The sequence below is a fragment of the Octodon degus genome, unplaced genomic scaffold (assembly GCF_000260255.1).
Source record: "Octodon degus isolate 3935 unplaced genomic scaffold, OctDeg1.0 scaffold00123, whole genome shotgun sequence".
In the NCBI taxonomy this organism is placed as follows: domain Eukaryota; kingdom Metazoa; phylum Chordata; class Mammalia; order Rodentia; family Octodontidae; genus Octodon; species Octodon degus.
The window spans coordinates 2,758,820-2,785,210 of record NW_004524699.1 but is presented as its reverse complement, the minus strand read 5'-3'; the positions used below and the strand labels follow the sequence as shown (position 1 = coordinate 2,785,210).

The 26,391-nt window shown below is 60.2% G+C and overlaps 1 protein-coding gene across 3 annotated transcripts in view; it reads right to left on the bottom strand.

Moving 5' to 3' along the window:
- The window catches only part of Col5a1 (collagen type V alpha 1 chain), a 119,597-nt gene that overhangs the window by 76,404 nt on the left and 16,802 nt on the right, over positions 1-26,391 (bottom strand). For all 3 annotated transcript variants that reach the window (XR_002817924.1, XM_004640415.2, XM_023700506.1), the window contains exons 2-4: positions 16,387-16,554; positions 11,700-11,913; positions 10,424-10,586 (exon numbers count right to left, since the gene is read on the bottom strand). Coding sequence is in view for 2 of the 3 variants with exons in the window: in XM_004640415.2 (XP_004640472.1) it covers positions 10,424-10,586; positions 11,700-11,913; positions 16,387-16,554 (545 nt within the window). In the remaining variant the exon portion in view is untranslated. The remainder of the gene's footprint in view (positions 1-10,423; positions 10,587-11,699; positions 11,914-16,386; positions 16,555-26,391) is intronic.

Below are 26,391 nucleotides of genomic sequence, written 5' to 3'. Positions count from 1 at the left end.
GTGGATGGATGGATGGGTGGATGGATGGATGGATGGATGATTGATTGATGGATGGATGGATGGGTGGATGGAGGGAGGGATGGAGGGATGGATGGAGGGATGGATGGATGGATGGGTGGATGGAGGGAGGGAGGGAGGGAGGGATGGATGGATGGATGGATGGATAGATGATGGATTGATTGATGGATGGATGGGTGAGTGGATGGATGGATGGATGGATGGATAGATGATTGATTGATGGATGGATGGATGGATGGATGGGTGGATGGAGGGAGGGATGGAGGGATGGATGGAGGGATGGATGGATGAGTAGATGGACAGATGGATGGATGGAAGCATAGCATGCATGCATACATGGAAGGACAATTTACATGGATGAGCAGGTGGATGGGTGGGTAGATAGATGGGTGGATGGATGCTGGGATAGGCATATATCGAGATGTCCCCCCACAGCTTCAGGTGGTTATAGCTGGGGCTTTTTAGAGGTGGCTGGACCTAGGGTTTGTAACACTAGGATTAAGTGTGTGATTCTGGGACTGAGGCTACCCCACCCTGTGTGTGAATGCTACTACCCTAACAGGGGTAACCTGTATGGAATATAAGGTACGGAAGACTACTTCCCTCATTGCCTCTGCTTGCTGATGCTGCTGCCTGCCCGCTCGCCCGCCCGCCCATCTGCCACGGATGGCTTTTCCTTCATGACGTCCCTCTGCCATGCCACCTGCCTTAGAGCCAGCTGACTACATGAACTGAAACCTCTGCAACCCGTGAGCCCTATAACCCTTTCCTGCTCTAACTTTGGGTGTCAAGTGATTTTGTCGCAGCAATGAGAAAAGTGACAAAGACAGGTGGGCAGACACAGGGCACAGAGCTGTTTGCCTGCGTAACTGTCACCTCGAGGGCGCTGGCCCAGTGGCAGGGCCGCAGCACCGCGCCCCGGACCCGAGGCTTGTGAGTCCGGTACTCCTGATGAGCGACAGGCTGCTCGCCGCCCTCCTGTTCCCACATCCCACAACGGGAAGCCCTTCCACAGCCTACGAGAAGCTGAGACAAAGATGCTCTTCCTCCCAGGAAGTGGCTGAGCCGGGCAGGGGTCTCCCCGCCGCCTCGTACCCACTGCCTCCGCTCACACTCAGGGAGCTGCAGCTCCCGACACGGGCCCACATCACTGATGCCACGGCCACACGCACACACTTGGGCCACCCTATCCAGAGGACAAGGACAGCAGCACAGGAGAAGCAGATGTGGAGAATGCCTGGGGGGGCAGAGCTCCCCACAGACCCCAGGCAGGGGCATGTGCCAGCTGGGCTGCAGGGGTGGGGCAAGGGTTCCTTTCCTTGCACTGAACAGGTCCAGGGCCACACCATGAGAGGCGTGGCGGTGGGGGACACAGTGACAGCGGGAAGTGGCCTGCATCTGAAACTCTCTAGATGGCAAGGACAGTGAATCAAATCTACCCTTTTATTAAGCAACATGACTTTCTGGTTCAAACCCTACCCAATTCAAATAAAATATCTCCTCTCGCACCTGGCAGTTTGGCATCTAAATATATGTTCTCCAGCAGTGAGCAAGGGGCGGTGACACCAGGACGCCCCACGTGTGGCAGCTGGTGGCCCTGGTCTGTTAAAGTCTCTGCCTCCTAGGCACCCCAAGCCCCTCAAGTCGGGGTGTCCGCACCCCTCACACCTCAGCACAGTGGCCCACCCCTGAGGCCTGTGTGTGGGCGGGGGCTCCCAGACACCTCACTACGGTCCCATGGCCCCAAAAACACATGAATTTCTGGCATATTCCCATTCCAGCCAGCCCTGGAAGCCCCGGACCCGGGCTCAGTGGATCCTGGCCTGAGGGTGGGCACGTACCCCATTTCCCCTAGCACACCTGCGAGGACAGAGGAGGATGGGCTCACCCTGCACTCCTGTGAGACCTGGTCTCTGCCCTACCCAAGTGGGGCCACACGGTCACCTCCAAGTCCTGGGATCCGGGCTTACGGAACCCCGGCTCTGCCCTCGGTGGGTGGGCACCTGTACGTGGTGGACACAGAATCCAGCAGCAACCACGTGGTGCCAGGGGGTGCCAGGCCGCTCTGATGGGGAGACATGCGGGGCAAGGGGTGGCCCAGACTGGCTGCAGCAGGCACTGCGCTGATTCTCAAGTTCCCGAGGCCCATGTCCATCCTCAGCCACAGGCCAGTGTCCCCAGCAGGGACACAGCAGAATCTGGCTCAGGGACTCCAACGTGACCAGCTTGGTGTGTCTGGGAGCAGCAGGGCGGACTGCACCCCACAGACATCTGAGAGCCCTCCAGACCCCCTGCCCCGGGGCATCAGGATTCCTCACAGAACCTTCCCCCAGCTGCTTCCCTCCAGGGCGCTGGGTGGTGAAGACTGTGGGCCCTGGCCTGTCTCTGGGCGGTAACATGCCAGGATCCCCAGGCAACGTGGCCACACCCCTGCCAACGGCTCTGGAGAACCAAGACAAGGCCTGCCAGGATCCCTGTCTCCAAGTCCCCTCCAGTGAGACTGCACAGTCCTTGTCAGAGGGCTTCCAGCAAACAGGACCCCACAACCTGGGGACAGTGCCACCCAGGCGTGCCTAATCAGGCACAAGCGTTCAAAGGTTAAATCCATGGCCAGAGCTCTGTGTCGCGTGCAAACAGCACACTCGTGAAGCCTCACATGACCCAGGACCACACTCCACACCACAGCCCCAGACTCCCACCGCGGCCTCCGCATAGCGCCTGCTGCTCACAGGGCCCTGGTCTGGGAGGGCCAACTACCCCCTTCTGGGCACACGCAGTGCCCTGTGCATCATGGAGTGGCTGGATGCCCAGCCCCTCCTTAGCACCGCACATCCCTGCTAAGTGTCTGTGGCGCACACACCCAGGCCAGGCTGGGGACGGGCATGAACTTCCTCAGAGGTCCGCATTCACCTACCTCCGCGCCAGCTCTCTGCCCTGGAAGAGCAAATGCCATGCTCCTGCCCTCCGCAGCCCAGGCAGGATGTTCAGATGCACGTGTCTCAGCCCTAACCGCCCTGTACCCACAGCTCAGCCCTGCCCGACTCAGGCAGGGTCTCTCTAAATTTCTGTTACACAGGCTCAAACTTGTGATCCTCCTGCCTCAGCCTCCCAGAACACTGGGACGAAGGTGGATACCACCACCCCTAGCTATACTCCAGGCTGTTTCTCCTCTTGCGGGAAACACATTCCCCAAACTTACAGGTCAGGCCGCAGGATCTGGCGTTGCCTGGTGGGTGTGCATGTGTGTGTGTGTGTGCTGTATAGGCACAGGTGTGTATGCATGTGGGAGTGTGTGCACATGTTGGCTAGTGCATGTGTGTGTGCATGCCTGTGTGTACATGTGTGGGGCATGTGCACATATGTGCATTTGTGCACGCTATGTAGGGACACACTGTGCAAACATGTGGGTGTGCACACATGTACATGTTTGTATTCAGGTATATGTCTGGTGCGGTGTGTGCATGTGTGTGTGTCATGTGTGCCCATGTGTGCCCGTGTGTGTGCACCTACACATGTGTGTGAATGCATGTGTATGGTGCGGTGTGTGCATGGGCTTGCATGTGTCCCTATGCCTGGCATATGCGTGCTTGTGTATGTCCAGCATGGTGTGTGAGCACCGTGCCGTATGCACAGGTGTGTGCCATGCGCACAGAGCGGACTGCTGACCTGCGGAGGGCACCAGGTCCCCTCCCTCACAGCAGCTGCTGCTCCTGGAGGTGTCTCTACGGAACCCCATTTTCTGGCTGTAGGTCACGCTATGTGCTCACCCCCCAGACGTCTGGCTGCCCCATGTGTCCAGTAAAGCTTGGCATCCACAGGCAGCCCCTGCAGCCCCAGACCTGCTGGGCAAAGGCCACCACCCCTCACAGGCCTGCCCACCCTGTCCCACGGCTCTCTCATTCACTCGCAGAGGCAGGCTCACTGCCCAGGCCACACGGCACAGGGGTGCTGCCCACAGTCCCTGCCCAAGCTGCCTGCCTTGCAGTTGCCGCCAAAGGTGTCCAGGGCCCGTCCCTCCGCCGCAGGACACAGATCAGTTCCTGTCGCCGTCCAGGCCACCTGCATGGCCCCTGGTCAGCTCGGCCTGCTCCTCAAGCACCTCCCCTCGCCCCCTGCTCTTGTGGCCACTTCACTCCGCTGCACCAGCTGGCGGTGAGCCGTCTGCCTCCCAGGGCGCAGGCCGGGCGACCCTCCGCTGCCCACGACATGGCAAGTGGTGAGCTGTTCTTGGCTCCGGCCCAGCCAGCAGCATCTGCTGAGCTGGTCACTTCTGCCTCTGCTGATTAAGAGATTTCATCTGGGCTATGTTTCTGCTGCAAGCTGGGCAAATGGCAGAGTGTTCGTTGGAGGGTCTGCAACCCCAGGGGCTATGCGGACAGAGCGTGGAGCCCACCACACCTGGGAGCAGCCTCAGGGAGCACCTCCCATCACGGGGCTCCCGGCATTTCCACCCGCTCCAGCCACTCCAACCACACTAGGGTGAGACCGCCCGCACCCAGCAGCTCCCCTCATCCAACCCAAACAGGCTCCACAGGCTCCTGGCTGCGGGCTCTGCTTGTCTTGCGGATTTTGCTATCTAATTTTAGCCCAAACACTTCAAATTCATACATGGAGAGAACAAAGCAAGAGGACAGGCCCTTCTTGCGTGAGGCTGCAGGACCAGCCTTCAGCATGCATGTTGCTCAAAGAGCCAAACCCAGAGGCAACACACGGTGCGCGCAGGGCCCAGCGCCCACTGCCTCCAGCACCCTTGGGTGGCAACGCCCTCCTCCACCTCGCCAACTGCAGCCGGCTCAGTCATGGTGCCCGCTGGGTCCCAGGCCCTTGTGTCTCTCAGCTCGTCACAAGCAGAGGAAAACAAGACTAGGGACAACACTGTGGTGCGGCCACACTGCACCCCTTACAGGCAGGTGACCTAACAGCACTCCCTCACCACACTGAGTCACGCCAGCGCCTATTTCCTGAGGCCCCCACTGGCGCCCGAGCACGCGCCCCAGCAGAGCAGAGCAATGGCTCAGGAGGGCCAGGGCGCTCCCTTCCTCACAGAGCGAGTGTCGCCCAAGCCACGAGCCCAGCGAGCTATAGGGCAGGGCTGGGCCCTTCCTTCTCTGGGGACTACTTCCCCGATGTCTTTGGGGGTGTCTCATGTGCCGGGCCACCAGATGCCCGTCCCAGCTCTCAGAGCCCAAACAAGTCACACTGAGATCTTGCTCTGACGCTGTCATCCATGAGACAGTGACACAAAATGAAAAGCCAAAGTGCTCAAAGCCAGAGGGGTCCACATGCGCTGTCCCAGGAGTTTCAGGGCACCTGTGGAGACACAGTGAGTTCTGCAGTTCTGGAGTGCATTAAGGGGGCGGTGTGGGGTGCTCAGAAACGCCACCTGCCCTGTGTCTCCAGGATCCCTCGAGCCCCGTGCCCCCCCCCCCCAGCCACCTCCGCCTTAGACTCACGCTCCAGTGCCACCAGCCCAGGATGCCCAGGGCAGACCCTGTGCACCAATGCACTCGATGCGGGTGGTGACACCACCGTCACCCCCCACTACCACAACACATCATCCATCATCACCAAATCCATCGTGACGTCACCACAAGAGCAGCACACTGGCACCTGCACCACCGAGACAACTGCGGCGCGGCGCGCCCACCCCAGCCCCATCACTGCTGCCTTGGCTGCTCACGCCGGCGCCACCTCCCCCAATGGCTCCTCTGACCGTGGCGCTGTGGGAGGAGCCCAGGGGACCTGCAGATGTCCCTGTCCACAAACCAAATCACAGAGGCCCAGGCCATTGGCCAGGGTTGTGCTGCATGCGGCCAAGTCGCCCAGCCGGGACAGAGACTGGGTGGCACTCTGGGATGCCTCACACAGGCTGCCCTGAGCAGGCTCTTGCAGAAGGACGCCAACGAACGGTGGGCACGCAGGCCCCGGGCCTCTCCTCATCCCTCTCAGCAGACATGTAGGTCGCAAGACATGGGGAGCAGGAGAGGGAAAGAGCAAGGCATTCAGGACCCGTCGGAAGCGGGGGCTCTTCCAGCGAACTCCGGGATGCCCAGGCTGCTCGCCCACAGCGCTGTGGCTCCCGGCCCCGACCCTGCTGCCTCTGCAACAGTGGCCCACACTCTCCAGGCTCCCGCTGCCCAGTTCCTTGCGCATCCCTGCCTAGGCCCAGTAGGCCACGAGCCACCAACGCTGGCCACTCCAGGCCATGCCCTGTGCAAAGCAAAGCCACCAGGGAGCTGGGCGAGGTTCCCGGGAACATCCAGGGCTCAAAGGGACCAGAGTCGGACTCGGAGCCACCCAGGACGTCCTCCCACACTCCCTCATGGGAGCTGAACGCCATTCCCCACGCATGCACAGGAGCACAGCGCCGCACACCCAGAGAGGAGCCCCAGCCACCCAGGAAGCCAGGACAGCACGGCCCTGCTTCTGCCTGCAAGAGCAGAATTCCAGGAAAGACGGGGTGGGTGGAAAAGCCAGGCTCCTAGAGAGGGAGCTCAGGGATTACGTAAATACTTGGCCACTCCCCGCGCTGAGTCATGGCGGCCTGCAGAGGACCGGAGGACACTCGAATCGAAGCCCTGCCCCGCAACCCCAACGCAGGGCACGTGGGGCACGCGGGGCACGCAGGGCGCTGACTTCCATCTCTTTGGTGGCACTGCCCCTTGAAACAGGCCACAGTTTAAAAGCATACTTGGCTCTCAGCCCAAGCTCACAAGCTGGCGGCTCCCCCAGGAGGAGGGTCCTCCTGCCACCTGCCTTGCTCCATGCCTGAGCACCCGGGTGCCCCCTGGTCTGCAGCCCATGGCCTCCCTCTCCTCTAGCCCAGCCGCGGCCAGGATGGGTAAGCGGGGGCGTCTTGGTGCCACCCCGCAAGTGAGGCCCGCTCTGGGAGCCCAGGGCCAGGGGACTCTGATGTCCTCAGGCCTCTGAAGCTAGGCCACAGGAGCACAGTGCCAGAGGCCAGGCAAGGCCAGGGCACCCGAGGGCAGGGGTGGGCAGCGTCCTGCTTGGGGCCCACCACTGGGGGTGGGCTCGGTGGGCCACCTCTCCAGGCGACCCCAGTGAGCTACTCGGCCTTCCTGGTGACGGTTTCCTGAACTGCCATAAGGCAGCATGCCTGTGATGCGTGCCTGTGATCCCAGCACTCTGGGAGGCTGAGGCAGGAGGATTACATGTTCTGCCTGGGTGACTTAGCAACTTAGTGAGGCCCTGTCTATAAAGGGCAGAAGCTCAGTGCAAAGGGTACAGAAAGACAGAGAGAGGGAAAGAGAACGAGAAAGGGCACAGAGGAGGAGGGAGAACAAAAGGAGAAAGAGGAGGAGGAGGGAGACAGAGACAAAAGGGATGCAAGCAGGGGAGGGGAGGGGAGAGGAGGGAGGGGGGAAGACCTCCGCCTGCCGAGAACAAGCTGCCCCTCCTGGACACCACAGCTGTCCTGGCTGAGACACCCATGCTTCTGCAATGGCAATGACTGCTGACTAGCCCGGTGCAGAGCCCCACCAGCACGCGCACTGGGGTGCAGCCCTGGGACCCCGGTACATCCTGGGTGGGGCAAGGCTGGAGGACACACCCCCAGAGCACACACTGAAGGGGCAGGCCCGGCTGAGCCTGGCTCCATGCTCACACCTGACACACGGCCAGGGAATGCAGCTCCGAAATCCAGGATAGCAGCCCTCGCCTCGCAGGGGACCTCAGAGATGCCAGGCACGGGCACATGTGCAGCGGTGACCCCGGCCATTTCTCTCCTGGGGGTTCCTCAGCTCAGACCCAGGCATTGGCATGGGTCACAGGGCCCTGCCGGGGAAGGTGAGCTCAGGAAAGCAGGGCCACCAGCTCTGATGCTGAATGGCTGCGGTGGGTCGCGGCCCAGCGGTGCTGGCGGTGTACGTGGCCTCCGCTCCACACCCACACTGTCCACGCGGGCCCATCACACGCACTCTGCAGCTGAAGACCTGGGCTCAGTGTCTTTGCCCAGGCAGCTGGATTGGGAAGGCCAAGCCAGGGGACCCAGGGCCTCGGCCTCTCTCTGCACTTGGCTTCCTGCAGAGCCTATGCAGGGACGTGAGTGCCCTGCCTCCCTGGACAGCCTCAGAGCTGAACTCAGGTCTGGCCTGGGGACCTGGCCAGCCCACATGCCCAGGCCAAGGGCTCCTCACCACAGGAAGGATGCGCTCTGCCCCAAAATCCCCGTCCCGGGCTCTCTCCCTCGCGGGCACTTCAGGCTGGACAAGCGGCCTCCGTGTGGCCAGGGCCACTCCAGGATAAGCCCAGCAACCCCAAGCTCACCAGCGCCTGGCCCGTGCTCTGCAAACGTCACTGAGCGTGAGGCGCGAGCCTGGTTCCACCCGGCTCACCCAGAGCCCGCAGAGGCAGGCGCGGGCTGGCTTTTAATGAGTGGAAGTCTTCTTCCGGAGGAGGGAAGCACTTCTCACAATGCTGCCCTCTCAGTCCTTGACAGTGAAAACTGGCAGTGCCAGGCTCGGAGTCCTGTGAAGCAAGGAGTTAAACGACTTTCTCTTCGAAAGGCACAGAAACTCAGCTGCGCTGCTGCTCGGAGTTGAAGGGCAGCCGCAGATGACCGCTCTCCCGCCTTATCATTACCACGCTCAGGAGAAAGGCAGGGAAAGGGCCCCGTGGGCGCTCGCCCGCTGCACTCCGCCGCTCTTCATTAGGGAAGACAGCTCCAATTTCCTGCCGTGAGCGCAGCTAACAGCCAGGAAGCTCTGGGGCTGGGAAAATGTGCCTTCGGACCATTAACAGCTTGCGGTCAACAAAACTCCCTTGCTGCTGGCGGCCACGCTGGCTCAAATCGCGGGGGAGACAGCTGCCCGGAATTGCAGCGTCCCCGGGCGCTCCAGCCGGGGCTGGCTGGTGCCTGGCACAGGCCGCAGGGTGGGAGCCAGCCAGGTGGGCAACACCAGGCCGCTCACCTCCAGGTCTACTTGCCTGAAAATAACAGTTTTCAGTCCTTACGGACACACAGGTGGAAGCCAGGGACACCTGCGTGGGGCACAGGCGTGCACACATTAGTACCCACACACATCTCACACACGCAGAATGTGGGTGCGACGATTGCTCCTGTCTTACAGGCTGCAAAGCTGAGTCACAGACAGGTTAGAAACCTCAGCCTTGATACAGCAGCTGGGCCGTGGGGGAGCCGGGGCTCACAGTCCACTCGGGGTGCTTCTGGCTTCCGGTGCTCCCAGACCGGGAAGAGCTTCCGGTGCTTCTGGCTCAGTGGTCTGCCCAACATGCGCTTCAGGGAAAGGGTCTCCTTGCTCAGTTGAGACATCAAGGAAGCAGCATTAGGATTAGGATTAGATCCTGGATTAGATTAGTATTTAGTTTTGCACTGAGGTGCAGCTTTTTCCTGGATCATACAATAAGAGGCTCACCGTGAGTGTACACAGAGCCCTACCTCCACCGAACAAAATGTTGGGCACAGCACAGACAGTGGCTAGGACAGAGTAAATTAATTTAAACCCACGGTCTTGACCCATCCCAGAGTCGGGATCCTGGTCCACAGGAAAACGTACAGAAGTGGCAGAGCCCATCCCGGTGCTGGGCAGCGCAGAGCGCACCCCCGCAGCGCTCGGGGGAGTCGCCAAGCTGTACCCTAGAGCCCGTCTCCACCACCTGCTGTGCCTGGATCCTCGAAGAGCACTCAGCCCAGTCTGCGGCAGCCCCAAGCCAGCTCTCAGCACCTGCTGCCCAGAGCAGCCCGAGGCCGCTGCCCACCCATGAGATGTCTCTACTATCTACAAGCAGGCACTGTCAGTGGGACCCGAGCACTTGGCCCACCCTGCACAGCCTCCAGGCTGCCACTGCGGAGAACTGACCCACAGAAGGGCAGCCACGGCCAGTAGGCCCAGTGTCACACGCCCTCCCTGCAGAAACAGCAGCTGTCCCTCCCAGCTGTCCACACTGGACCACGGGGCTCAGCCCTCACCCTCCACTGGCACTGACCGAACGCTGCAGCTGCTATTTTTCCACTGCTGTCCATCGGGCAGCACGAGCTGTACCTTGTGCTCAACCACAGCTCTAAGACAGAGCCACATTTGCAGTCTCATTTTACAGATGGAGAAGCTGAGGCTAAATACCAGCCCAGCACCCAGCAGAGCCGAAAGCTTCACCCAGGAGGCCTGAGCTGCGGCCAGCATCCTGCTGACATGCACCGCAGCTCCTACTATGGGAAACACACCGTCTCTCGCATCCACCACTGCAGGCTTTGTCCTTCCCCGTCCCCACTGCCAGACAGCAACGCTGTGGACACAGATGCGTGTGCACACGTGGCATGCCTGGTGGCGCGTTCCCAGCCCGGTGCCACGGTTGAGCCGACACCACCTCCGGTGTGGAGTGGGGGTCCCGAGGAGGCACAGGCCCACCCACTCCGCCTGCCGCTCACCTCGAATACTTCTTCATCCAGGATCCGGGTGCCGAACACGATGATGCCGTTGACATCCACGATTGGGTGGTCGCTGCGGTCAAGGAACTTTGTGGTCTTCTTTTTGCAGTCGAGGATCAAGGTGACGTTCTTCTTGTGGACACTGAGAGCGATTCTGTGCCACCTGCAGAGGAACAGGTACATGGGGCTCAGGGAGCCGGCGCCTCAGAAGCCCGCTGGGGTCTTCCCAGCAGAGCCCTCAGCCCTGAGGAGGAAGCCCCTTTGCTGCAGCCCAAGAGACTAGAAGGCGGCTGGGACCCTCGTCCCTGCAGCACTGGGCCTCCGTGAGGGCCCCTCAGCCTGCCACCGCCTTGGAACCCTCATCTCTTCCATGGACAGCTTCTGGGTACCCAGGAGATCATCAGGATGCTCGGGGGCACCAGAGCCGTGGACCCGGAGCGGCCAGACACTGCCACCAGCAGAAGTGAGGAGGAGGCAGAGGAGCAGCGAGACACGAGCATGACGGTCCCAGCGTGGCACGTGGCACCTGCCCCGAGACAAGCTGCAGGCCACTGGGTGTGACAGAACCCAACACACGTAGGTCTCTGGAGACTGTAGAAGCACCTCCGTGCAGGAGCTCCGCGTGTTGGCCGTGGAAGAGGCCACTTCAGACTCCCAGCATGTAGAACGCCCCCACAGAGAGCTCTGCTGAGAGCTGCCTTTGTTTTAAAATTTATTTTTTAATCTTTTATTTATTTATTTGGTACAGGGTCTCGCTATGCAGTTCAGACTCATAGTGATCCTCCTGTGTCAGCCTGCCCATGTGTGAGCACCACACCTGGACTTGGTGGCTTGTCATTGTGTCCGCGGCTGGCACCGTATGTGGTACTGGGGACCGAACCCAGGTCCTTACACTTGCCAGGCAGGCGCTTAGACTGCTGAGCTATCTCCCCAGTCCCCTGCCTTTGTTTTAAATCATCCACTGGACAGGGGATAAGCCACTATCCGAGAAGGATGCCACAAGTCCCTCTGGAACAACTAACCATATGCCTCCAGCATCCCCCTGACAAGGAGACAGAATTTGGAGTTTTGATGCATTTTATGAAGGAGAAAAGAAGGCTGGGGAAGAACAGGAAGACCCAGAGGAAAGGCTAAGGCCGGAGCCAGGCCCAGACGCCAAGCCCAGGGCTCGCTCCTGCAGCTGCTCTGCACCCTGCTGTGACGCCCTTCCTGCCAGCAGGTCCCGCCGGGCCATCCCTCCCCAGGAGAGGGACAGGGCCACCCACGCGCTACTTACTTGCCATCCGACAGGTTGATGCCCCTGAAGAGCGGGTACTGCTCGGGCCCAGGCTTCCCCGTGTGGTCCTCGTAGAGGAAGACGGGCGAGCGGCCCATCTCCAGCCCGACCTGCTGGATGCCCTGCTCGTTGTAGATGGAGACCAGGAAGGCCTGGCTGCCTTTCTTGGCTTTCACAGTGGTCAGGATGGAGAAGTCCTCGGGAAACGCGGACGCTGGAACAGGAGACCGAGATGAAGCAAGCTATGCCAGGCAGAGGCCACTCCCGGAGCATCCTGCCTGGTAGCTGCGGCTGTGTGCGGCACTTTCTCTGACATCCACGGTGGGGGGTGGAAAAGAGAGGAGAGGGAGGTGCGGGCCCCTCCGGTGTGGCCTGGGGCCACAGCTAGAGCTGTACTTTCTGAAGTTTCCTGGCTAAGGGCAAAACAAAACCAAAAACACCCCCCCCAGAAAAAAATCCAAAGGCTTCAATCCAAATTTGAAACTTTAAGAAAAACGGCTCTCCCGTAGATGGCCCCCAGGGAGCGCCCTGTACAACCCCAGTCAGAAACGATCTGAGCTCGTCGAAAGTCAGAGCCAGGCTGGCCTGCGTGGGCCCCACATCCGCCCCACCAGCTGCCCTTGGCCCCAGGCATGGTGGCCCCGGGCCTCTGCCTCGCTATCGACCCCGGGGGTGAAGCCAGCAGCTCTTTCCCGAGCAGCGACCTGCAGCTCTGCTGTGAGAGCAGGAGCCGACAGAGCGTGCAGCTGAGAGATGCCCTGCCGAGTCAGCCAGAAACGCCCGGCCCGAGGCAGCAAGCCGAGGCGCCGTGTCAACGCAGCCTCCAGGCTGCGCTGCAGGGCCGCAGCGGGCCCAAGTCCTACTGATGGGCTTGGAGGAGCGACGACTCCCAGCCCCCACCCATTCTGTACAGCTGGAACAGGTCAACCAGATGTCCTGGAAGGCCACTGCCAGCAGCTGCTGCTGGGTGGCAGAGCTGCGGTTGGCAGCAGCTTCGAGGAATGCGATCCGTGAGTGCCCTCTGCTGACTGGCTCAAGTGTTGCAGCCGCTGCGCTGGGACAGCAAAGGCCACAAGGCCGGCAGGGCTACCTGGGGTGGACAGGACATTCGCCCGCTACAACTTCTGCTTCCGCTGCAGGGCACACATAGGGATGCTACGCAGGGCTGTACTGCTCCACGCTCTGCTGTGGGGTCTTGGGGCCTCTGCTAGGAAGGACCTCCCAAGGAAGGTCAGCACTGTGACCGGCTCCCCCTAGGGAGCCATTGCAAGGCGGGGGCAACTCCTAGCAGCAGACGGTGGCCAGTGGCAGGCAGGTCCCAAGGCAGAACTGGTTCTGGCTTCTCTCACTTCTGGACAGGATGTCGCCTTGGAAGATAGCAGAGAGAGCCACCCTAACCCCATCCCAGGTGTGACCCTGCCCTTCAGGATATGGGGACATGCTGGGGGACATCAAGTCTCGGCTGGCATCCAGGGGGTGGAGGCTGCTGTGCACGGCAGTGAAGGTCTTGGTGGCTCTTCCCTGGCACGGAGCAGGGCCCAAGGGACTGGAACTGGGTTCGACTCACACAGCCCAGAAGTCCCTGTCCTCGTCGTGGACGCAGCAGTTACAAGCCCCTCACTGTCCTCTCCAAGGGCCACCTGCCTCTGTCCCCACCCCAGCACTCCACACCCCTGACAACCACACGGGCCGAGATAAAGAGCAGTGTGGAGAGGACAACGTTTGGTCTCTGCATCATAATACACGGCCCAGGACCGTGAATCCTCGTCCCTCCGAGCTCATTAAAAGGCTGTTTCTCAATTTATAAAATCTCTATGGTAACAAATTTTCTCAGCTCAGACAAAACCTGAAAAGATAAATTATGTTTCACATACATTTCTCTCCTGGCAAAATAACAACGGATTTACGGTCACTCGAAGGTGTCCACACCCGTCATGACACAAGTAGGACTGCTAAGCACAGTCCAGGCTGGTGCGCAGCTTACGAGGGCGAGTCGCTGCCCAACAGCCCCTATGTCATCCCTCCCGCAAAAGCCACCTTGCAGGGCGGGCTCGGCGTAGGGCCAAGCCCGTCCTCAGAGCCTTCCCTTCCCTCTGCAGCTCCGGCCCAAAGGACTACGGCCTATGGAGACTCCAGGCTGAGCCTCGTCAGCACCTCTGCCCTGGAACTGAGTCATGCTGAGCCGCAGTGACTGCAGACCAACCGTGATCCCACCACCGATAAGTAGCAGTCGGTCCTGGACCATGCTCCAAACTCTGTAGACACAAGGAAGGGACAGACGGGGCCCCCAACCTAGAAAATGAGGGAACAGGAACTCGATCCAAGGCTGTGGCCACTTTGAAAGCAGTCCAGGACTTGGGGTGGCATCTCAGCTGGCCGCTGGTGGCTCGGCTGTCACCAGACTGAGGAGGGCCTTGCTACAGCAGTTCCACCTGACTACACAGCTTCTCGGTCCCCAGTCTGCGCCACCAGGCCCCAGCCCGTGGTGGGGACTTCCCTGTCTTGTGTTTGAGCCACCCGCCGGGTGCACGGCCTTTCCTTGGCCCAAAGACACCCACAGACACCCACTCAGGGGCCTCCCCGCGTGGCCATTGCGTTCCAGCAGGCACTGCATTCCTGGGACCGGACCCTCCGGCCCTGCGAGGGGACACCACAGCAGTCCCTCCAGAAGTGTCTGGGAGTCAGATCCTGAGGGAGGGCAGTAGCCATGGCCCCGCAGCCACACCCCGCCCGCTGCAGGAGCCTCTGGGAGCCTTTGCAACTCTGAGCTCCGGTCAAGTCCCTCATCGAACAGCGAAAGTAAAAACACTGCTAAAAAACCCCTTCCGATCACGCTGTCCAGGGACTCCTCCTAGCTCTGCAGTCACTTAGCCCGCACCCCTGGGATCTGAGACTGTTTCCTGCCACAGACAGATGCAAATTGTCATACGCCTCTCGCGCACTGCCGCCGAACTGGGTGACAAAGAAAAGATTAAATGTACTGCCACATCCTGGCCACAGATTATCTCCAAAGGTGGAGCCCTGATTTGCGCTACGAATCCAACTCCCAATCTTGGGTCGGCATGGCCGCAGCACCCAGGCCCCTGGGGCTTTTCCTGGTGCCCTGGTCACCCAGGCTCCCTGGAAGGAATTCTACACCTAGGCTCACACTGCGTGGCAATGAATGTTGAGGGGGGAGTCTGGAAGATTCTTCCCACCCCCAAAGGTGTGGGGCTGCCCTGAGGCATGGCAAGGCAAAATCCCTGCTCTTCTCACAATGAAGGTCACATGGGACACCAAGGGCACCTTGACAGGACATCTACCCTTACAGAGGAGGTCCACCTTCTCCAGGCTGGGCGTCTATGACCCACGGCAGCTCTGCACGCAAGGGCCGGCCTCCAGACACTCCTTATTGCTAGGATCCCCGCTAGCTGCCTCCCCATGGCTGCCAAGATGACATCCAAATGACAGCCATCGAAATGACCTCCCAGACATGCTGTCAGAGAGACACTCACAAATCAGGCAGGGTGGGCCAAAGACAGTCGGGGACATGTTAGGGCAGGTTCACCCCAAGAGCAAAAGGGCCAAGGAGACAAAGGGGCTGCCCAGAGGGGGAAATGGGCTTTGAAAATGGGGATCACTTTCTTGTAGAGATAGGCCGCTTCTTGAAGCCCCCAGACCCATGGCCAGCAAAGATTCACAGCTTCCAGCTTGGGACTAATTCCACATGTGGGTTCTATTTCCTAGCTTGGGTGGACCCCCTGGAAACTGGTGGGTTCTGGGTGTCCCACGGCCAGGGCAGACTCGCAGCCCTCCCTGTTCTGCCCAAGTTGTGAAAATCCCACATGCCATGAGGCACGGCTTTTCCTCCTACGTGGCTGTGGGGTGGAGCCCAGGGACCCAGATGCTTGGGACCCCCTGGACGCACACGGCCAGGAACAGAACACTCTGGGGGAGCAGGGAGCCAGGTGCTTCCTAGGGCCTCCTTAGAAGGGCCCTGACTCTGGCATGACTGTCAGGGTCACTTCCAAGCCACCGAAATGCAGCCAGATCTTCTAGTAATTATGAGACAGCTCCCAAGGCGACGGTCTGCCCAGGCCCCGACTCCTCGGTTCTTTTATCGAGCAGACAGAAGAGCTCACCTCCACAAGGCCAGGCCCCAGGAGTATCCTTCACTCGCCCGTTCCGCCTGTCCAGATAAGCCCCGAAGGCTTATCCACTCGGGGATGGTGACAGGACTCACCCGCTGGCAGGGGACAGGGCCCACTGGGAGCCGCACCTTGCAACTAGTGGACAGGTAATGTCATTAAAAGCAGAGATCCGGCACTTGGCAATGGATTCTCATTAGCAGCCTTGCACCGCCTCACTGCGAGTCATGGTGTGTGATTCATGTATCTCTCCGTGTCACTGCCCCCAATTAAGCTGCTGTCTGCAAGCACTTCCTTCCCCGCATCCCCAAGCTGTCTCCTGACCTGGTCCCCGGGGACCATCCATCTCCACGGCCTGCCTGCAGCTGCCACACACCTGCTTGTGAAGCCTCAGCCCCACGTACCTCTGGTGTGGATGGTAAGGGCCGCTCGGAGCTGGACATCTCAATGAAATCAAACTGGGCTTGGGAGGGCTCCCAGGGAAACTGCGCGCTGTCCCCGGCTGCGGGCCAGGTAGTCCCCAGAAGCCGCCCCTGAGAACAGAGTCACGAGCCCCTTACCAGGGTACAGCTGCTTGGTGGGCGCGCTGAGCTGTGCGTCTTTGGTGACTCGGTAGGCGACATCCGGGCCCTTGGAGGATCGTCGTGTGGTGCAAAAGCCGGCAGTCTTCGTTACTCCATCCGGCAAGGTGTGGAAGTCCAGGACCTTCAGGAGGTCTGCTGGCTGAGCTGCAAGAGCAGGGCTGGGTCAGTTGTGGGAGGGGGAAGGACAGTGAGGGGGCAGCGGGGCGGGGCGGTTCGAGCCAGGTGTCAGGGCCACACAGGCGCTGACTCCGGGTCCTGCACGCAGCCACATGCCAGCAGGACGGCTGATACCCCAGAGATGCACCGGAGGTTGAGGACATCAAGGGCGCTGCCCGGTGAGTGGGGCGTGGTCCCAGCCCAGCAAGCCTCCCTGCAGCTCCCACACTACTGGGCTTCCCGAGTCTCCTCTGCCCTTGCGCATCTGTCCCCTTCCTGCCCGCTGAAGGGTCACTGCTCATGACAGTTTCCAGCGGCCCCAAGAGGCCTGTCGCCATCAGAAGGCCCTGTACCCCTCCTGAGGGCCCTGACTGTCTAGAGGGCTCGCTGGACCTGAGTGGCCAGGTGAGGGCTCGGGGGAGAGTGGTCATCCAGCCACCTCCTGCCGTGGCGTCTCCTCGGGAGCTGGCTGTCCCTCGCCAGCCTGGGCAGCACACCTGCCCCCAACAGTGCATGTCCTGCGTGGCTCAGCTGGCCACCCAGTGGGGAAATGAGCTCCAGCTCGCTGTCCCAGGGATAGAACACACGTGCACCTGGAGCAGCACCCTGGGGTCCCAGGCCCCCCTGCCCCTCCAGGGACCAACCCTGTGGACACCCCACCTCAAGGACAGGCCCAGCCGAGGGGCCTCCGCCCTGGGCCCTCTCCTGGAAGGAAGGGCAGCCATATGGCTGGCTCAACACAAGGGACCTGCGTGAGCCACAGATGCAGGGCGCCATCTCGGGGTGGGGAGTGCAGAAAGACTGCCCCTAGCTGCACCTGCAGGGACACAGCCCAGCCATGTGCTCCCCCATGTGCCTAAGCCCCTGGGACACCCATCCTGATGTGTGCTAGTGAAGCGCTCAGCGCCACCTCTGATGGCCCGGCCCCAGTCCCTACCCGCCGGGGCAGCTGTCCCCAGGTCGTGCCCCGGGGTGATCCCACTCAGCAGCTCCTGACCTTTCCTGGCCTGGGACTTGCTCAGGAGGAAAACCCTGTTATTCAGAAGCGTAGACGACTGGGGAAAGGAAGGGGGCCAGCTTGGGCGTCCCACCTGGGACCCAAGTTGGCCACACAGTCTGTCCGGCCAGCAGGGACCCAGTCTCCCAGGGGTCGGCTTCCTGAGAGAAGCAAACAGCAGGCCAAAGCCAGGTGACTGCGCAGGGTGCCCGGGACACTTGCAGGAGCAGTGCACAGCTGTGGGGCCAGAGAAAGACGGCAGCCTGGCCTAGGCTAGCAGAGAGCTGGAGGGAGGGAAGGAGGGAGAGGAACGGACAGGCGGACGAATGGACAGGCGAGCAGCCGCGCTTTCCTATCTGGAAGCACCTCCTGGGTCCACACTGCCCAGACCCTGGAGCCCCACGAACCCGGGCTCAGGGCTGTCATTTGCGCAGTCCGGCGGGGCCGCACCCCCGCTCAAAGCTGCGGATTTCTGTCTTTGCAGAGGCCACCTACAGACAGCAGGGGGCGCCACCAGGCAGCCGGTGCACTCTGCGCAGGCCAGGTATCTCCCTTCAGTTACCCTTAAGGGGCCCCTGTGATTTTCCTGGTGGCCCTGGGCCCTACCCAGGGTACAAGCCCACAAGGCGTGGTCCAAGGGATGCCCTGCATCCCTCTGCCACCTCCAGGTGGGTGACAAAGCCCTCCCTGGCCCCACTAGACTTCGGAAGCAACCAGGAGCACGGGTGCCTGGCTAGGCCATGCGGCCCAGCCTCAGGCCTGGATGGGGCCGTGGGAAGGGACAGTGAGCCAGCCGCGGGCACACCTGCCGGGATGACACCATGCCCAGCTACTCATCTTGTGGAATCGGTTTCCAGGTTGGCAGCAGCCTGAGGAAGGGACCGGGGATGGCGGCTTTCCTGGCCTGGCTTCACAGCAAGTCCTGATGCTCTTCCCAGACCTCGGGTGCAAGCCTGTTTTCCCCATCGAGGACAGCGCAGAGCTGTTTTCCAGTGGTCCTCAGCTCAGGTCCACAGGCCGAGGCCGCAGCAAGTTCAAAGAGCTGCCACCGCTGGCCCCGTGCCACCACCCGCGGCCAGGGTGTCCATGCCAGGGCACAGTGGGCACTAAGGCCTGGACAAGGAGAGGGCAGAGCTAAGTGGCACAGGCCTCTCGCAGGCTCCCCAGCCCATGGCAGGCCCAGAGCCACCGTCGCAGTGGGGGGGAGAAGCCAGCACCACCTCAACTGTCAGGAGGATCCGGGCAGGCCAAGCCACAGGTGCCAGCAGGAGCCATGGGGAGAGTCTGGAGCCCTCCAAGTTCACCGGGCAGCTCCCTGCCTTTACCCTCTGTCCCAGTGGCAGAGGCAGGCCCCTTGGCACCCCCTGCAGCAGCCCTTGGAAGGGGAGAAGAGAGTCGCAGCAGGGCAGCCACTCTTTAAGGTAAGATGCTGTAGGTCCCCGAAGGCATCTAGAGTTCTTCCTCCATCCGCCCTGCACTGTAACTCGGCCTCCCGGCCTTCCTGCTCTACACGTGGAGCGCTGAAGCCTGCGTCTCCCGAGGGCTGGTAGTGAGGCTTCTCCAGAGCGTTCTGCCCACCAGCCTGTCCTGGAGGTGGAGCGTAGCAGGGAGCCACTGTCACCTCGGCCAGGGGAGAGGCAGTGTTGGGACCTGGGTGCCAGGGACCGGCCTTGGCTTGGCAGTGTCTTGTGTCCTGGGGCAGTCTCGCTCTGCGCCACGTGGCCTGGAATGCCGCACGGAGGGGAGCACCCAAGCTTCCCTCCCCGGCCGTCCAGGGGCAGGGTGGGCACTGATCCACCGTGTCCCAGCCCCTCTCCTGGAGCCGCCTGCTCCTGTCCTCCTAGCTTAGTCTCCAGCCCAGGGCTCACCTGCACCCACTCCCGAGGGCCAGAGCCGGGGAAGTGGGTGCTGCTTCCCATCTGCCCCGCCCCCGGGGGTGCAAATGCTAATCTTGGCCTCCCTGGGCCCAAGTTCATAATGAGGCAGCCAAGTGCTGGTCCCAGACCAGCAAAGGGAGGGACAGGTGAGGTCGGCACTGACAGCGTGGCCAGGTGAGGGCTGAGGCCGAGCACCACAGGAGACAAAGACAGGGTCCCGGAGGCCCCAGGAACAGGAAGTGGGGCAGATGGACAGACAGACGGGTAGGTGGACAGTAAGTGGACGGAGGGTCAGGCGGGCAGGAGTTGGCAGGGAGACAGGAAGCTGGGAGGCCACGCCCCACACAGGAGAGCTCTTCCTGTGTTCCCAGAGCTGCGGCCTGGGTACCCGAGCTGAGCGTCATCTGGACCCTGTTGGCTACCCCTAAAGCCTGATACCGCAGCCGCTGTGACATGGCAGGGGCGCCCCGACCAGCACCAGCCTGCTTCCCTCCCCGGGGCTGTCCGGGAGGCTGTTGGGCCCAAGCACTGGGCCCTGGCTGTCAGCTGGTGTCCGGCTTCATAGGCCGCTGTCCTGCCGCCCCCAGGGACAGAAGCTGGGTGGTCCGAGGGGACCCTCAGCAGCTAAGGAAGGGCCTGAGCACTGAGGCACCATGGAGGCACACAGGTGGGTGCTGCCCCCCCCCCAGGTGCCACAGAGAGGCAGCTCCAAAACAGCAGGGGCGGGGCGGGGCGGGGCGGGGCTGGCCAGCCCTCAGTGTCTGTTGAATGGCTGACTGAGGCATAGCTCTTACACACGACAGCCAAATCCTGCTCCTGTGGTAGCTGCAGGGCTTTTGCTCCAGCTTAGCACCCGCCTCCTCTTTTCTAAATAAGCAGTGTTTTCAAGCCCTGCCCAAGGAACAGACTTCGATGGAGACAGCTGCTGGTACTGCCCCTCCATCCCAAAGCCGAGACACAGAGATCTTTGGCCACCACCCTGTGCTCCCAGGGCTTGAGCCTGACCTTGACTTGACCTTGCTCTCCGACCCCGGATGGCCCTGGCACAGCTAGGAGTCCCTGTCACTGTGTGACACACAGCAGGGACACACAGCCACCTCAAGCCTCCCAGGGCAGGGTAGCAAGCCCAGGGCCAGCTTGTGGACCCCAGCATGGAGTCTGACCAAGGGAACACACCAGGCACCGCCCCACAGTGCCGGGCTTAGGGATAGACTAGGGTTGGGCTGCAACCAGAGTCACAGGTCACAGGGATGTCTTGGTGTCCCTTCCCATCCGCCCTGCCCCCGGCCGTGCAGATGCTAATCTTGGCCTCCCTGGGCCCAAGTTCATGACAAGGCGGCCAGGCGCTGGTCCCAGACCAGCAAAGAGAGGGACAGGTGACAGCGTGGCTGGGCGAGGGCTGTGGCCGAGCACCACAGGAGACAAAGACAGTGTCCCTGAGGCCCCAGGAACAGGAAGTGGGGCAGATGGACAGACAGGTAGGTGGACGGCAAGTGGACGGAGGGTCAGGTGTTTAGAGTGGACGGGTGACCTGCAGTCAGGGGAGGCTCCACGCAGCAGACCCGCCCCTGCTCCCCCATCCGAGAGCCACCAGCCTCCTTCCCAGCAGCTGTCACAGTGACTGTGGTACGCCAGAGGCTGACAGCCCTATGCATCCTTCCGGTGGTGATCAGGGTGGACCAGGGCCCAGTGGCGGAGGAGATGGCCCAGGAGAGGCCAGGGAGGCTTTCCCAGGCCCTAAGTCTCTTCCCTCTTCTGCACCAGGCTAGAAGGCGGGAGAATGTCCCCAAGAGCCCCGTGTGTACACTGCCACTCCTGCTGCCCAGAGGGTGACTCTCAGGAGAGCCCAGGGCAGCACCAAAGGGGGAGCAAGGAACTGTTCCACTCGATCTCAGGGACCAGGGGAGGTGCTCTTGGAGGACCTTGAGGAAGGATAGACAGAAGAAAGGACTGGGTATGGGATAGGTGATGAACAGAATGACTTCAAAGATGTTTGGGTGGATGACTGATAAATGGTGGATGGCTGGGTGGATGGGAGGATGGATGGATGGATGGATGGATGGATGAGTGGGTGGATAGGAAGATGGATGGGAGGATGGACAGATGGCTGGCTGGATGGGTGGTAGATAGGTAGATGGGTGGGTGGGTGGATAGATGGATGGATGGGTGGGTGCTTGAATGGATGATTGGATGGATGGATAGATGGATGGGAGGATGGATGGATGGATGGATGGACGAATGGATGGATGGGTAGACAGAAGGATGGATGGATGGACAGATGGATGGGGGGATGGATGGATGGATGGATGACCAGATGGATGGGTGGGTAGATGGATGGATGGATGGATGGATGGATGGATGGATGGATGGATGGATGACCAGATGGATGGGTGGGTGGATGGAAGGAAGGAAGGAAGAATGGATGGATGGATGGATGGATGGATGGATGGATGGATGGATGAGTGGATGAAGGATGAATGGGAGGATGGATGGATGGATGGATGGATGGATGGATGGATGGATGACCAGATGGATGGGTGGGTGGATGGAAGGAAGGAAGGAAGAATGGATGGAAGGATGACTTGGTGGGTGGATGAGTGGATGGATGGGTGGATGGGTGGATGAATAAAGGAAGGGATGCCATCATCTCCAGGCCTCAGTTGATAAACTTACCTCCTCAGTGAGGTAGGTGCCAATCATTTACCCACCGTGCCCCAGGCCTAGAACCTCACTTCTCCCTTTACCATGCACACAGGGACCACAGGTGGCCCAGGTGCCTGGTACAAATTCAGAAACAAGCACCTGCCACCACCCCTGCCGCGGCCACCCTCAATCCAGTAGCTAGATCCCCTGCAATACACCGATGTCGTCCTGTGGGAACCAGCGGCGCTGACACAGGGACACCATGGAGGCCAAGTAGTCATGGTGGGGATACGCAAAGGACCTGAAGAGCACCCGGACAAGGCTTTGGAGGGGGTGGGAGCCCCGATGGCAGGTGAGAATGGACAGCAGCCACCGTGCTGTCTGGGGCCACACAGGTGTGTCCCTGGCACAGGCAATCCGGTAGGGACACTCATGTGAGACAGCAGCGTGAAGCCAGGGCCATGGCCAGGCCACAAGGCGAGGGGCTAAGAGTGTGACCTCCCAATGGCTGTGGCCTGGAAGACCAGGCTCAAGACTACCTAGAGGACAGGGCCAGGAGCAGCTGGGGACATCGGACCCCACAGGAGCACGGGACGCAGCAGCCTCTCAGGCATCTGTTGAGCATCTCGCGTGCAGCGGCACCGCCGCCTTTATGAACAGATGTGGTTTCTTCTCCCTGTCATTGCTCGAAGACTTATGAGCACAGCAGAGCGAGGCCAGGGACATTATGTCTACGGCTGCCTGCCAGAGGGTGCGTCATGTGGGGCGGGGCGGGCGCTGGGCAGCCGCGGGGATCTGAGCGACCAGGAGCGGACCCTGCACCCTTGATGGGGAAGCAGGTGACGAGTGCAGGTTTCCCCAGAGGTACTTCAGCTCCCTGTCCTGCAGGAAGTGGGCCAGGGCTGATGCCAGGAGCTGGGTGGCACTGTGCCCATGCCTGGCTCACTAAGTGACGTCCTACCTGCTTCCCTGAAGATGCAGACCTGGGCCACGCTGGCTGAGGCCCTCTCTAGGCTCCACTGGGCCTCACCCGGCTGGCCCCGGGAGATGGCCCTTGAGCTGTGGTGGGGACAGGGTGGGCATAGGACAGAATGGCACTGGCTTCCAATCAGACGTGCTCCCAGGCCGAGCTGACCACAGCTGGATTTGAATGGACAAGGCCAGCTGTCCCTGAGCCGCTATGGGGGCTGGTTCTGCCAAGGAGGGCCTGCCAAGCACCCACCGTGTCAGAGAATCCGAGGGTCCACGCCCTTCCTGGTCATCTAAGAATCAGGGCAAGGTCTCCACTGCCCTCCCAGAGGTGCCCAGGCTTGCCCCAGGTACAGGAGGGGGCTGCAGGACTCAAGCAATGAAAAGCCATCTTCCTGCGGATCAGACTACTCTGCAGAGCTGGGTTCCAGGATGTATCCTAAAACCATATGCACCAGCGGCCCTGGGCTTCAGTTTCCCTGCTGCACAGGGTTGCAAATAGGATCTGTCATACCCAGGATGCTCATGACAACCAACACATGGGACACACATGTGAAGAAGTTATAGGAAAAAGTGAACAGCAAGGGACACGGCCAGCTCTAGGAAGGTGATCTCCTGCCTCCCCACCACCCGGCTCGGGGGCAGCAAGCAGGAATCACAGCAGACATCCACCTCGTGGTGTTCCCGCTTCCTCTGTGTCCCCCGCCCCTCTCGTAACACATGCAGCCCTGGGCAGGCAGGAGGTGTCCCAGGGACCAACCTCAGAGGACAGGAGCAAATCCAGATCCACAGAAGAACACTTGGCCCAAGGCGGGTGTGCGGTGTGGAGCCAGAGAAATGAGAAGGGAACGGGATAGAGACACCAGGAGACGCAGGAGCCACTCAGTGCCTTCAAACCATCCAATGAGCGAATGGAGCCAACTAGTGGACAGATGAATGAGCCAGAGAGGAAGGAATGACACACCTACCAGTGAGCAAGCAAGCAAGCCAGCCAATGAAAAGGCGAAGACACAGGCAAACCATCCAAGGAACACAGGGCCAATGCCCACAGCGATGAGCTGGCGAGTAGAACAAGGGCTCGGTGAAGCAACCAACCAGTGCACAGGGAAGGACGCGTGTCCTTCGATTCCAGAAGGGGGATCAAGGGAGAAGAAGCCTCATATGCAGCGCCTCAGGATGCTTATGTATTTGCCTGGCATCTCTCCTCTGGGGCTGGTGCAGAAGACTGGTTTGTGAACAGGAAACAGTCCTATACAGGTTGGGAGCTGGCTAAAGCAGCACGGTCTACGCCCCTCCACTTTATGAGACCAGCACTGTGTGACCAATACAGCGCAGTGACAGCTTCCAGACCTGGACTTCGAGCGACAGGGTAGGTCCTACTTCCCGTAGTTTGGGGGACACATCCTCCAGAACTCAGGCACCTTGCTGGGGACCTGAGCGACTCCCGGAGGGTCCCATGTGAGGACACCCACCCCCAGCCAGGGCGACCAGCCCAGAGACAGAGCCCCCAGCCCAGGAGCCTCTGAACCAAAGCTGTGTGGAGCAGCGTGTTGTGGGAATCCCGCGGGCAGCCGCCAAGCTCCGTCCCAAAGTGGCCGCGCACTCCGCAGCCCCTCTCGCCAGCGTACGCCCGGGTGGTGACAGCACCTCGTGGCTTTGCCTGACTCAATCCTCCTATCTTCTCTGTGACACTTGTGTCCAGACCTTCTGTTCAGTTTTAAAGTGTCCATTCCCTCCCCAGTGGCAGAGCTGTACCTGCGCTCTAGACAGTCTAGACAGAAGGCCTTTATCCGGGGCCTGCTTTACCAGCACCTATTTCAATCTTATTTCCTTCCCAACGTCTGGCTATCAGCTCACAGTTTTATGTCCTACCTAGGAAGCCTTTGCCTAGCTCAAGGTCAAAAAGAAAGCTTTTCTCTCTTCTTTATCTTCCATGGCTCTGAGTCTTGAATTTAGCTCTACAATCCATCTTACGGCTCGAGGTAGGGACCAAGGCTGGCCCCTTCACAGTGGACGTCCACTTTCCCGGCACCACCTGCGCCAAAGAGCACACCTCCGCCTTGACAGAAACCCACTGAAGGCGTGCGAGCTGGCTCACAGCCGCTCCTTCCATCCGGATCTACGCTCCCGGCACCACGTGGGCGCAGGCTAAGCCTCACAATCTCGGGGCAGGAGTCCGCCAGTGTTTCTCTCGTCGGAATTTGTTTGGGTTACTCTAGGCTCCCTGCATTTCCATATAAATCTCAGAATCATCTTGTCAATCTCTATTATAACCAAGCCTGTGGAGGTTTTACTTGGGATTGTATGGAATCCAGGGATCAATTTGGGGAGAACTGATCTCAACCTGGAGTCTTCCGGCCCACGAGAATGGTGTCCTAGCTCTGCACGTCTTTCTCCCTGTTTACTTCACTCAGCAATTGTTTGTGATGTCGGAGTGCAGGTCTTACACAGGGGCTGGTACATTTATCTCTAACCCATGTTTTCGATGCTACCATCGTAGTTTTTTAAATGTGTTTCTGTTGTTCACTTGCTATTATCTAGAAATGCAATCGATTTTTTTGTATTTATTTTGTATCCTGTCGGTATAATAAACTTAACTACTAGTTCTAAACATTGTTTTTGCAGATTCCTTGGAATGTTTTTACATAACCAACGATGAGATTTGCATATAAGGTTCGTTTTCTTTCTTCCTTTCTGGCCTATCAGTTTTTTATTTCTTTTTCCTGCCCTCCTGCATTGGCCACAGCCTCCAAAGGGGACTGAACGAGATCAATCTAAGCAGACAGCCCTACCCTGCTCCGACCCTAGGGGGCAGCACTCCATACACAGAGAGGTCATAGACACCCCCACCAGATGGCAGGTGTCTCCTTTGATTCCTCTATTACTGAAATTTGTTCCCTGTATTTTAGGTTTAATATTATCATGGAGGCTACAGCGACAGCTCAGCGGTCTATGCACCTCCCTGGCAAGCTCAAAGACCAGGTTCGATCCCCGGTACCACATGCTGTGCCGGCTCCTGGCACCAAGCGTGGTGGCACACGCCTGTAATCCCAGTGCTGGGGAGGCTGAGACAGGAGGATCACTACGAGTCTGGGCTGCATAGTTAGGTGCTATATCAAATAAACAAAAGATTAAAATAATTGTAACAGGACGGCATGTAGCCCTAACTGTGTAAATCCAGGCATGCGGCAGGCATTGCAGGAAGTAGGAACATGAAAACACTCATTCTGTAATTCTTTCTTGTTCTATTGCTGCAAGATGGTCACAGGTCTCCCGTCCCTGCAAGACGGTCACAGGTCTCCCGTCCCTGCAAGACGGTCACAGGTCTCCCGTCCCTGC